Source organism: Colossoma macropomum, unplaced genomic scaffold, assembly GCF_904425465.1.
Source record: "Colossoma macropomum unplaced genomic scaffold, Colossoma_macropomum, whole genome shotgun sequence".
Classification (NCBI taxonomy): Eukaryota; Metazoa; Chordata; class Actinopteri; order Characiformes; family Serrasalmidae; genus Colossoma; species Colossoma macropomum.
In genome coordinates, this window is record NW_023494788.1 from 32,129,105 (window position 1) to 32,141,986 (window position 12,882).

The window sequence follows — 12,882 nt, forward strand, 5'->3', positions numbered from 1 at the left end:
CCATGATAAAAATGTATGTTTTAGTATATTGAACAAGTCTACTTAGACTAATGAAAAATACATCATAACAAACAGCAACCTAATAATTATGTAATAGTTTGCTAATGACCGTTACTTATTATTTTATACTTACATATGCATTAATAAATGGTACTAATTCAATTATTAACCATTTACGTATGGACATTAGAATGATCTTTAATTATTTTGAGCTGAAGAAATCTAATTATTAATTATAGTTTGTTAACAATGACTTAGTGCTTGAAATTGAAATATTAAGCATTTACTTTTTTGCATAAATCATTTTATAATAATTATGAATAAATTGTCTACATCATGTTTTAAATGATTAAGTATGTATTTACTGTATTTCTATGGGGGGCTGACTGTTGTCGCTTAAAGATTAATCCCTGACCAATAATGGTCTGCTATCAGTCAAAAGAATTAGCCAAAATGCATGTCCCTATATAATACATTTATGAAAAACAATGCTTTAATTATTTGTATGTCACAAAGTAAATGGTCAGTAATTCAGATGGTAGCACTTACTAATGCACAAGTAACAATTATATAATTATTAACTATTATTATCAGTAACAAACTATTAGATGATTTAAGTTGCTATTTATAGGGGCCTTTTACTATAATGTCACAATCAGGCTTGGAGACTGGATGCTAGTGTAAACAAGGAAAAAGGGGAAAGACAGGATCCAAAGTCAAAAAACCAGTGCAAAGTCCAAGGACCAGAAAATTATGGCAATGAACAATCAATCTAATAGAAATATGAAGCTTAGAACTCAACTACAAAGCAAGAGACTTCGTAAAAAAATGTTGGGAGTACAGGGGGGTAAACAGCACATGGGAAATGAGGAGAGGGTGCCGGTGATCGGTAGGCAGGCAACTCTGAGCAAGGGAGAGAGGAGGCAGGCGGAGACTGGGACCTGAAATATAAAGTGTTAGAAATACAATGAGGATGTAAATTAGTTAAAATCAGTTAATTAAATTAGCACTTGACTCATTTCAGAATATAGGTCCTCATTTAGTAATGGTAAATTCCTTTGCAGGTTAACATGTGAGTTGCTTTTGTTATTCTAGGAAATATCTCAGTTTTGGTTAATTCCTTGTGTACTTGCTGTTCTGGAAGTTTTAGTGGATTTAACCCTTAGTAGTTGAGAGTCTAGTTGTTTTGCTGTACTATTCAAATATAATTATGTAATTACATATTTAATTAAAGAGTAGATTAAGAAATTACTTTCTGTATTTACATTCTGTAATGAGAAGTTCAAGTCTGTACTTCCATTTGCTTTGAGACTGTGTCCCAACAATCACATTTCATCAAATTCAAACATAAATATAAATAATGCCATAGCAAAATATTTCCTTTCTACTTATGAACACAAATATGTTATCGGTTGAAAGTTTCTGATTTCTTTGCTTGTTCCACTTCTGAAAGGGATTCTTATCATTGATGATACCTGTGGTTTCTAAGATTTTAAGACAAGATGCCGCACCCAAGCTTTGGTATTACTTTTTCTAACATGTTCATTCCAGTTCAGGAATAAAGGAGGTAGCAAAAGCAATTGTGTAATGCTCTAGAGGGAGTTTCGAGATGTACAGTGAGTTGTGCCATGATTCACTGAGCCTGTAAAGCTGCTGGGCTGGGCTGAGGCTAATATGTTTGACGTCTCCCCATACACAGGACCTCATACGACGCGACATCCTTTACTACAAAGGCCGCATTGACATGGACAGGTATGAAGTGAGAGATGCAATCGATGGACGGGATGACGACTTTAACGTCAGCGTCAAGAATGCATTTAAACTGCACAACAAGGACACGGAGGAGATCCACATCTTCCTAGCCAAAAAACTAGAGGAGAAGATTCGCTGGCTCAGGGCTTTTCACGAAGAGCGCAAGATGGTGCAGGAGGATGAAAAAATAGGTAAACATTTTCTGGTGCAGTTTTACAAAATGAACAAATGAATTCCTTGATTATAATTTCTTAATTGTGCTTTCTTGTTCATAAAACAAGGTTCCTAAGTATGAAAACACTTTTGTTTTTAAGACTATCTGACTAATAGAGTGCTCATGATACCAGAGTTTTGACTTTGATACCAATACCAAGTGTAGTATTACAATACTTGACACCATAATGATACAATGGCAAAAACGTCATTGTTTGAACATTCCATTTTAATAGGATTAAACACAGCAAAATACTCAACTTGCTACAGCTTCATTAACATATATGATTTTTAAAACATAAAAAAAAAGTAAACACATTTAAAGTATTTTTATTGAATATTATTCAAATGCAATATGCAAATTGTGTACACACTTAAAAAGATGGTTCTTCAATGGTTCTTTAGTAAAGAAAATGGTTCTATATAGAATCATGCACACTCAAAGAACTCTTTGCATGATTAAAGGGTTCTTGATGTCTTTATGGAGAGTGCTGTAGATGGTTCTATATAAAACCTTTTTTGAAAAGGATTCTATATAGCACCAAAAAGGTCTTGGTATTGTTACGATGTCAAGCTTGTAACAATAAAAGAACCCTTTTGGTGCTATATAGAACCCTTTTCAAAAAGATTCTATATAGAACCATATAAAGGCATGCTCCATCAATCTGAAGAACCCTTTCATGATGCAAAAAACCCTTTAAGGGTTCTCTGAGTGTTCATTGTTTTAAATACAACCATTTTCTTGACTAAAGAACCCTTGAAGAACCCTTTAAGTGTGTACAATAGTAATTTTACAGCTCAGATACCCATTCCATTTGCCTCAACCTTCCTTTCCTAAAGCTTGCTTTCCTAAGGGCCTAGATACACCAAGCAGACAGTCGGCTGTTGGAAGCCGTTAGGCTGTCAATGATCGTCGGTGGTGGACCGTCGCCCATAGTTTGTGTGGTGTGTCCCGCATCATTAGCTCTAGTCAGTCTTCATCAGTGCTATTTTGACCGATAGAGCATGTTCAATTGCTGTCAGCAGTCAGCCATGACAGGGAACTGAGAATCAGTGGACGATGAGAGAAAGCAAGCAAACCGCACTCTGAAGAGTGCACTCACAGAGACCTGCCTAATTTTTCAGCGCCAGTGCAAGTATCAAAGTTTTATCATCATCTACAGGCATTGTAACTATTTTTATTATTTGGGTATAGGGCTGAACAGTTTGGGGAAAATATCTAATTTCAATATAATAATATTCTCCATAAATTCAGGTCCAGACCAGCATATTAACAATATTGCTACTTGTTGTCTGGGCCCTAAAGTTGTATGTTATAGACATGATATTGAAAGTTTGTCTGCCCATCTGAGTCAGATTTGGTTTTTTCAAAGGCACAATACAACATCAACAAGGAGCTAGTCTAATTAAGTAAAGAATTGAAAGTATCAAAAGTTAAAGTATTGAATTGTTTATCATGTTATAGTATTGAAAAGCATTGAACCTTTGTATAAACATTCAAAATCATTAGTGTTTAATTAACTCCACCTTTGTTGGAGAAGTCTCATCTTTGAACTGTAAACTGGTCATACTGTTCTAAATACAATTCTAGAGAGATTCTACTGAACACTTTATTAATACATTCATAATTTTTTTTTTTTTGTTTTAGGCTTTGAAATTTCTGAATATCAGAAACGACAAGCAGCCATGACAGTGCGTAAGGTGACCAAACAGAAAGGTGAGGCACCAAAGCGATACCAGGTGAATTCAATTTTTTTCTACTCTTTAAACCAACCTTGTCTTATCATTGCTGTTTTGGACTCTTGTGTTGAAACTGGCAGCTATGCAGCCTGTAATATTTTTGTTCACCTTTTGAATTCACTAAACTGGAAAGGAAAACCACTTTGGCAGAGGCAAGGAGCCAGACAGTGCTAAAATTGAACTATTCCTTTTATTTCTAGTTGGGTGCCATCAATAAGTAAAAGAAACATCACTGCAAAAGCCTAAGAAGTTTTGTTCTAATGTGATCACAGGACATTACAGCTTATAGTCTGCTTTATAATGTTTATTTTATGTTTATTCAGTTTTTAATAATTTTAAGATTATTCGCTAATGAGCATACAAGTCTTTGTCAGTCTGGCCTGGAGGTTATGTCATTATCGGTCAATTTAAATATTTCAATTAAACATCAATGAAAAGACATATTTTACTGTATATATATTTACGCATGTTGACTTCTGAATAATGATCTGTAAAGAGCAATATAAACCAGTAGAGATATAACCATATTATTACCATGTAATTTATGTGTTGTCTGTTAAGTAAAACGAAAATGCATGAACATTGTGTTTTTATTGAATGTTGCTTAAAAGTATTTTGCATAATACTTTCTTCTTGTCATATTTACGCCTTGTTTTTGAAATCCATTGTACTTCACTGACAAACGGTGAAGTATTTTCTTGAATTTGCAGATTCATTTATAGATATCATCTTGAGAAAGAGGGCCATATTATATGGACATGGTATGAAAATGATAAAGGTATATTTATAAGCGTTCTATGTAGAGTTAAAACTTTCTCCAAGATGCCATGGCAACTGCTGTGAAAATGGCTCTATAGCAAAGTGGGCGATAGCAGCAGTGCTATTGTTGATGCGGTCATAAATGTATCCTTGGACTTGAGTGTCCGTGGAATTTAAGATGCATAGAGCACTTGATTTCAAATACTTACCAGCAATTCAGGTAAACAAGCAATTGAGCTCAAAGCTTGCTTTGATGCAGAAAGATTGCTGTGTTTTCTTTTTTCAAGGTGCCATGGCAACTTCTCAAGTTCTTAGCAACAAATATCAATTGTGAAAATTGATATTAGTTCTAGTTGTAGCATAGTGGGAATATGTAGAAATACTTTTAGCTTTGCATCAAAACCTAGTAACTTTAGAATTTAGCTTGTCTTCCTCAAATTTGTAGCTGAACATGTTTTCATGTTTGTACTGTATGTTATGTGAAGCATGAGTTGTCATAGTTGTACAATGGCTGTGATGCCTTTGGTTCTGTTAGTAATGGTTGTTTTTTTCTCCCCCCATTGTCCATTCTTTCCTTTTTCCACTCTTCTCCTTCCCTCTGCCTCTTTGCTGCTCAGGTGTGAGCCAAAACAGGTATGTGCCCCCTTCATCCCCGCCCCCCCAGGACCCCATAGCCCAAGGACAGTATGTACTCCCTGACGACTTGGCACAATCAGATTTATTTGAGATTCATCAACCTAGACGGAGCCAGTCTCCATTCAAATGGCAAAATTTTGGTAGGTTAGCATTGTTAAAAAAGTAGCCAAAATAATGGACTTTCTCTCTGGATGATCCCATTTCTGTTGTACTTTAGCTGAGTTTGTCATGTTGCGGACAGACAATAGCAATGGACTTTGGACATCCGGAGACATTTCAGCATCCAGTGACTGACATCTATTCATCAGTTGTTTTTTTTTTTTTTTCCAGCAGTAAACTTTCTACCATGGTTAGTGGCACAGTTAACAAAGTTTGTGTCATTGACCATTGCTTAATGTCTTCTTCAGTATATAAAATTGTAGGACTATGAAGGAGTAGTTCATCCAAAATGCTAAAATGGCTAACAATAAATGAAACTCATGCAAGGCAAATTGGCATTATCTAGCGTTCACAATGCTAACTGGTCACTAGGTTTCTTTCATTATTAGCAACATAAGCATTTTGAGAAAATATTCTGTTTAGTGTAGTACCACAGAAAGAGTACTATGCCTAAAAAGGTCCTTAAAGATATAGCAGGCTTTTACAAATTCAGAGGGTTTTTTTATCATGGCTGAAAATGCTCTATAGTGAACTATCAAAGTGGTGAGCACTGAATGCCTGTTTTTCTGAAGTCTAGCTGGCACCACGTCTCATTTTGGAATGATCAAATGGTTCAGTCACACAGTATTTGCTCTATACTGCCTCGTCTCTAAGCGAGTTGAGGATTTTTTTTGTGTGAGGGCATACAGATGTTCTTTTGAAGGTGCACCATGCAGGTGGGTCGGGGGAAATCAGCTTGACATGACAAAAGACTGTACCAAATCTTCTGAACAGGGTATTCATTTATTTTCGGTGATGGTGACTATCCATTTTTGAATTTATGGTTTGCCAAAAGGTTCCTTCTCAGAATACTGTAGTTTGTGCCAAAGTCATGTTAAGCATATACTGTAGGTGTGTCCAGATGACCAATTCCTGATCTTATTTGAAGCACTTTACTCAATGTTCAGTTATAATGTCTTGGTAGCATTGTCAGACCTAAATTCACACATCTGAAGATAACTTGGATATACTTTTGATAACTACGTAGTTCTGTATTTGATAATAGGCATTGTGGTGGAACATTTAGAAAAAGGTTCTGAATTTCATACAGAGAGAATAAAATCATCAGTACAGCTTGAGAATATGCTTTGTGCTGTAAGCCCATCGTAAGAACAAACACTGAAGTTTTTTCTATGTCCATTGAGGTATTGTTTAGAAGTATATTACTGATATTTTTGTCAAAGGGGTTTTATTTTTGTTTGTATTATATCGCCACACTCTAATAAGCACAGCTAAATCATTCATACGATTTGTATTTAAGATTTTTTTTATTGTTTGTCTAATAGCTGCACTACATTTTATTTATCACTCTTACTGATAACATAAATATTAATAAAAATTACAGTTTACTGTAAATACTTGGAAAAAATGTATTACCCATGAATCAAATCTGGTTGCAGTGTCAACCATGTTAAATGTATATCAAAGGTCTCTTTTTGCCAAGAATACTTTGTGACTTGTGACTATGACCATGGACTGAATCTGCCTGCTGATGTGTTTAATGGATAGACTGAAAGCCAAAGGATGGACGGTGAATCCCTAGAATATTTAAAACTCTCTGCAGTGTTTGCATCAATTTGTTGGTGATAAGAAATGAACTGCATTTTACACAGCACAATGTAGAAAATGTAATCTCTTGAAGGAGACACATTTTGTATAATATGGACTTTTGAGCATAGATACCCATAAATAAATGTGATAAACTGAAATATCAAAATATATAACCTTTTGATGTTGAACAATAATGCACACATTTCTGTTTCATTTTGTCTTCATTGTTTAGTATTGATAACTGAACTGACATGGTTTGGGATGCAAGCTGTGTGGCGATTTATTAAGAGTGCAAAACAATCACTTATAGTGTGTACTTGTATGCGTTTTCCAGCCTAATCGCTATCTGCTGCATCTGTAGCATTCCTTGATTATCACATGCAGTCATTTTGACTGTACCTTGTAAAAGAACAGAAAACCTTTTGACACACTTGTAATAGAAGCCCATGGTAAGGAGCTGAACCTCAGTACAGGGAACTGATTATCTGTGGTAGTAGATCGTATATGGCAGATGCAGCAGATAGAGATTAGTTCAAAAATGCTTAAGTATTCTTTTAATGACATTCCAGTGGAATTGTGTAGGGTGAAAGACAAGCTCAGGTCAAGCTTAGAATGTGTTTACATGTTCTGCCAGCTTTCAGTGCATAAAACCATCGTTGAACAGTGCCTTGCAGCATTTGACTAGTGTTTAACGTTTGAGTTAATAAAGCCTGCATCAAGATAATTATTTATTTTCTAGTTGGCGGTCTGACCCTAACTGTCCTCACAAATGCAAGAATGTATGCTTCCCAGCAGTATAATGTTGCGCTCAGCATTTGCATGAATTTAACAAAATGTAGAATTATACAGTGGATGGTGATTGTTAGGGAGACTCCAGTGCTACAGTATGGCAGTGGTGGCTTCGGCTAATTTTACATGCATCAGTGTTTCAGGGACTGTTTACTCCAGACTTTAACCTAAGCTCTGTCTGCTGCATCTGTAGCATATGACCGATTACCACAGACAGTCTTTTCCCTTAAAAAAAGAACTGAAGAGACTGACTCAGAACATGCTTATAATATACGGCAGGGGTGCCCAAACTTTTTGTCTTTGGGCACCAAAGTGTTAATGCATATGCACAAGGAAGGTTGCACAAAATTTTAGAGGATCTCACAAAAAGTGGGGGGATATATTAGAAGTGTGGCTCAATACAAATTGTATTTGATTTACTAAGGGTTGAGCAACCAGTGGTGTATTTTCCTATCCCCTCTTAGAACCAGTCATAAATTAGGGTCTCGAAAGGGATGTTGTTCAGAGACATTATTTAACAATAGCAGCAGCCATAGTGGTAAGATGGATGCATGAGCCCAGAACGTGTACTGAAAGAATATTTGCCAGTGGAATAACTCTCCTTAAACTCTCAGAACCTGGATGTATGCATATGATAATATTGCGAAATCTGCATGATGTGGCTGCAATGTGCATGCACAGTCTATACTATAATTTTATAAACAAAATGTTTTAGCCGTTATAAAATCAATCCTTTTGAATGTGTTAGTGGGAAATAGCATTTATTAACATGGGCATCTCTTTGTCACTGAACATTCATATTCTGCTTTGTCTCCAGCCTGTTTTTAAACCCTGCGCATTAGCGAGCAGTAAGTGGGCAGGGCTAGGCGTATTTTGCATGATAAGCTGCAGTCTATTGTGGCTGCATATTACGTTTGCATGAAGGCACATTTTGCGCTGTGCCTGCACTCATGTATATGTGTGTTTTGTTACTGAAAGTACTTAAAAAATAAAATTTTAAGAGAAAAAATAAGTTAAAAAATAAGTATAAAAATACATGTTCTCTCATTGGCTGAGAGAGTGGAGTGTTAGGCAACTTTTTTTTTTTAGGCCAAATCAAACATTCTTGTGGGCCACATTTGATCCAAGGGCCCCTATTATAATGGGATGGTGTCTTAGAGTCAATGCTTCTTCTGTTCTTTTATTAAGTATAAGGAAATGCATCCTGCTAATTAACCGTAAACTACAGATGCAGCAGACAGAGGTTAGATTGAAAAATGCTGGAGTACTTCTTTAATGAAGGACTGAGGAAATGCTTTGGGCCAGCCAAATATGATTTGTCCTCCTTTCTCTGGATATTTTTGCAGTTTTTTTTAGGTTCCAAATTTGGTGACTATATTTTGTTTGTCAGTAAAAATAGTTGAGTTTTAATCATGTGCTTCTGAATAATAAACATCTATCCATTTGCAAACCTGCAGCTACATGTTGTATGTAATGTAGATATCAAAAATAAAGTATCTGAAGTATTTTAAGTATGAGACATTCTGTACAGGCAACCTATATGCTAGTGTTTAGAGTTAAATAGGTGCATGTTAATGGCACTGATTGGTCTGCATGACGTACAGATTTCTGTTGCTTCCATCACTGTATTAGTTTCTTTGACTTCTTTGATTGTAGCAGCCATTAAAATGTCTTGCTTAGTCAGGCAACACCAGTGGAGTGACATAACAAGTGCAATGTTTCAGTTCAGTTTCCCGCTTTAAAACATCCATTCTGTCTTAATTTTTCCATGAAAAAAAGTGTTAACACTGTGCCACTGATGATGATGGATCTAAAAATAAATGCAATGCTCCGTCATGTGCCCCCATGCATATTATTAGAACACTTGCAAATTAGAGGGAAAACAAGTTATTTCAGTTTGCACTGTGATAACAGCTGAAAGCCTATGCTGCATTCATTAAAAAAAAGAAATACTGAACACATACAATCTGCCAGGTTTCATCCTGACAGTGAAAATATAGCAGTCAGTTTGATTTCTTTGTCAAACCGAAAATTGTAGACAGCATCAAGAAATAGAATTAGCATAGCTTTTCAGACTGGCTTGTTACAATGCAGATTGTGTGGAATGAACAGAGGTGAATGCAGGGTCATGCTTCAAAGATGACAGCACATGAAAAGTATGGGAATATAATGCTGCGCTTTTTTTTGTTGCCAAATAAATACATCCTTTGAACAGTTATTTTGTACCCATTTACAAATGAACATACTAACAATTGATCATTTATGAATGTCTCCCTGTTTTTTCAGTGTTTTTGGTTTGACTACAAAGCATATTGTGTGAGGCCATGAGTGTATTCCTATCATTCACAGTGATTTGCTTTGCTTTGGTGACTGAACTGTAATTATGTTTACATGGATGAAGAGATTTCTGATGTTACACTGCCAGGGTATTAAAAAAAAGTTGTGTAATACTTCCAAATAGAGAGTGACACTGGACACAATAATAAAACAAGTGATTAGTAGCATCTTCCTATTTTTTTGTATTGAAACGTAAACAATTTATAATTCTATCCTTGTCTGCAAAAGAAGAGCATTACAGAATTTGTGTTATGGCACAAAGGAGGGATATTTTTATTTTATGTACCCACTGTGAAATCTGTCTTAGCATAGTAATTTTATACTAGATGAACAAAAAACACACCAAAGAATTACTTTCAGATTCAAGAGAAATTCCACCAAGGTTTCAAAACATATGCAGAATTAAATGGGCAATATGTAAACATAGGTTACATTCACATTACCAAGCTGAATCCTAAATCCGATTTTTTGCCTTAATGTGACACAAATCTGATTTTTTTTTCAGAGCTGCATGAACAGACAAATCTGATCATTATGTCTCAGATCTGGGCCACTCGTCCTAGATTTGATACATATCCGATTTGTGGCAATGGAACCTTAAAGGGCCTGTTTATACCTTGTGTTTAGTGGAAATATGTCTGCAGAATGCTGACTATTGACTGAGAGGATAAACAATGAGAGGAAATATAGGGGATACACAAGGCTGGAGTTCCCCAACTCTCGCACTCTCAGTCTCTGAAAGTGACCAAGGCAAGCTTGTTGAATCGAAGAAGGAAACAAAACGGAAGCAATATATGTGTTGATATGCTTTTGGATCGTCTTGTCAAACTGGGGAGGCCTTTTAGTAAAAAGTGTAAATGGAATCCAGCCAGTATATCCAGTGAAAAACACTGCATGCACTGCATGCACCATCATTTAGTGTTAACGAGGCAGCAGTGCCAAACCTAAAGTTAGTTCCCGGGAAACAGTTCAAAAGCATCTGCCCCTTTTTCACCTTTGGCTTAAAGTAATAATGAAGAGCAGAAAGCTATTTAAAGCAAATTGTCTTCATGATGAAGGCTTGTTCTGCTAGTTTGTTTGTTGTTAATAACGCACATCCATTCACGTGACATTATTGATTATGATATGCGCATGCAGGCCGTTTCAAGGCAAGTTTCGTTCACATTAATGACAGATTTGTGTCACTTACCTACACCAAAGTGAACCATCAAGTTAGTAAGATCGGAACTGAGCATTGAGACTTGAATGTGAATGTAGCCAAAGCCAAAGTCCGACACATAAAACTACTGAGAATTATTCACAGTGATAGGAACCAGATATCCAAAGCATTTAATGCCTTTAAAAGTTATGAATACATTGAATAATGCCTGAGACATTGTTTTATGATGATAATTATTATAATCATAGTAATTTTTTGGAAGGGGGGGTCAGTGGGGATTAACCATTATTTTACCATTGTCATATAGGTTCACTAGTCATTTTAGACTGCACGTATATTTGGCTGCATTTGCATTGTAGAGACCCTGGTTCCTATCACCATCACTGTGAAGAAATCAGAGACGGTAAGTTTCTTTGAAAGATTCTGTTTACTCCTCAATGTCTGAATTACGCAGAAATTTTGAAAAAATCAGTGGAATTCCCATTTACATTTTAATTTATGTCCAGAAATCTCAACTGGATTAACGAAGTTCATGTGGCATTGATGCTACTTAAGGGGCTGTTCCATTGCATTAGTGTAAATGATTGTCAGCACTTGGTACTTTAAGTCTATTTTTGATTGACAGACCATTTTAATCCACATCTGTGAGAATCGTTTTAGTCAGCAGAGCCTTTTTCTTTCCTTTGATTCCACTTTGCAGGTTGGATTATTTGACCGTGAATCTGATACAAAAGTATAACCTAATCTTTTGACAGTGAATTTAAGCATTACTTTTCATGCAAATCCTTTCATTGTAGTAAGAAGCACTGGGAATGTGTTGTATGTAATAAAACTGAATTCTGTATAATGACTGATGTAATTTGTTGCAATTAAAAAACAGCTGTATATTAATGTGTTTTGTTCTCCTTGTGGTTTCTAACTGATGCAACAAGGAAATTCATTTATGGGATCTAGATTTGGGGGATAATTAAGATGTTCTGTTGCCCTGCATTGTTGGTAACTCAATTCTTTAGGGTTTTGTTAGTGAGGTCGCACATTATAACAAATCAGCTTGCTTATATAACTACTGTTGATTGAATTGCTTGGTCTCTCGCTCTAATTAGACATTATATATTATATATCAGAAGATAACAGATAAAATATCAAATCACAAAACACATTTATCTGTGTTTGTACTCGAGAACTGGACAGGACTGAGCTTCTGTCTTCTATCAGGATTATTTCAAAATTTAAATTTTTCATTTCTGGGACACGAATGCACATGAAACTGTCCACTCACAGCCTGCTTGTTAGAAACAAGAACAGAAGACAGTGGGAATGAATCCTCATTTCCCTCTTACCTTCATTTAGTCTTTTTGATGGATGAGCTATCTGCAGTGTTGGGTAGATTTCTTAAGAATGTAATCTGGTATTGGTTACAAATGACCAAAACGTAATAACATCTTTTAGATTACTGTAATGGTGCAATCTCATTATGTTTGGATTATTTTGGACTATTTCTGATCTGAGTGCTCTGTTTCATAATCGTAAATTGGTTTTATAAAGTTTGACTTTATACTGTCTGCAGATACAGTCAGATTATGTAACTGAGATTCTTCACTTCTGTGACACATATAACCATGTTAAGTAAAGCAGCCAACACATTCCCATAGGTAGCTTAAAGGAATGGTTCAGCGAAAACCTCTCAATTTTGCACTTAACCCAGATCGATCAAAACATGTTTGATGTACAAACTTTTCATCTTTAGT

General features: G+C 35.6%; 1 protein-coding gene across 6 annotated transcripts in view; it reads left to right on the forward strand.

The window, feature by feature from the left end:
* The window catches only part of LOC118807258 (spermatogenesis-associated protein 13-like), a 61,239-nt gene extending 49,214 nt beyond the window's left edge, over positions 1 to 12,025 (forward strand). For 3 of the 6 annotated variants that reach the window (XM_036569217.1, XM_036569219.1, XM_036569222.1), the window contains 2 exons: positions 1,700 to 1,943; positions 3,614 to 4,375. In XM_036569217.1, the coding sequence (XP_036425110.1) occupies positions 1,700 to 1,943; positions 3,614 to 3,879 (510 nt within the window). In that variant the 3' untranslated portion in view covers positions 3,880 to 4,375. Of the gene's footprint in view, positions 1 to 1,699; positions 1,944 to 3,613; positions 4,376 to 5,081 lie in introns of those variants that run through there. The other 3 variants (XM_036569218.1, XM_036569220.1, XM_036569221.1) reach the window with 2 other exon arrangements.
* Positions 12,026 to 12,882: the final 857 nt, after the last annotated feature.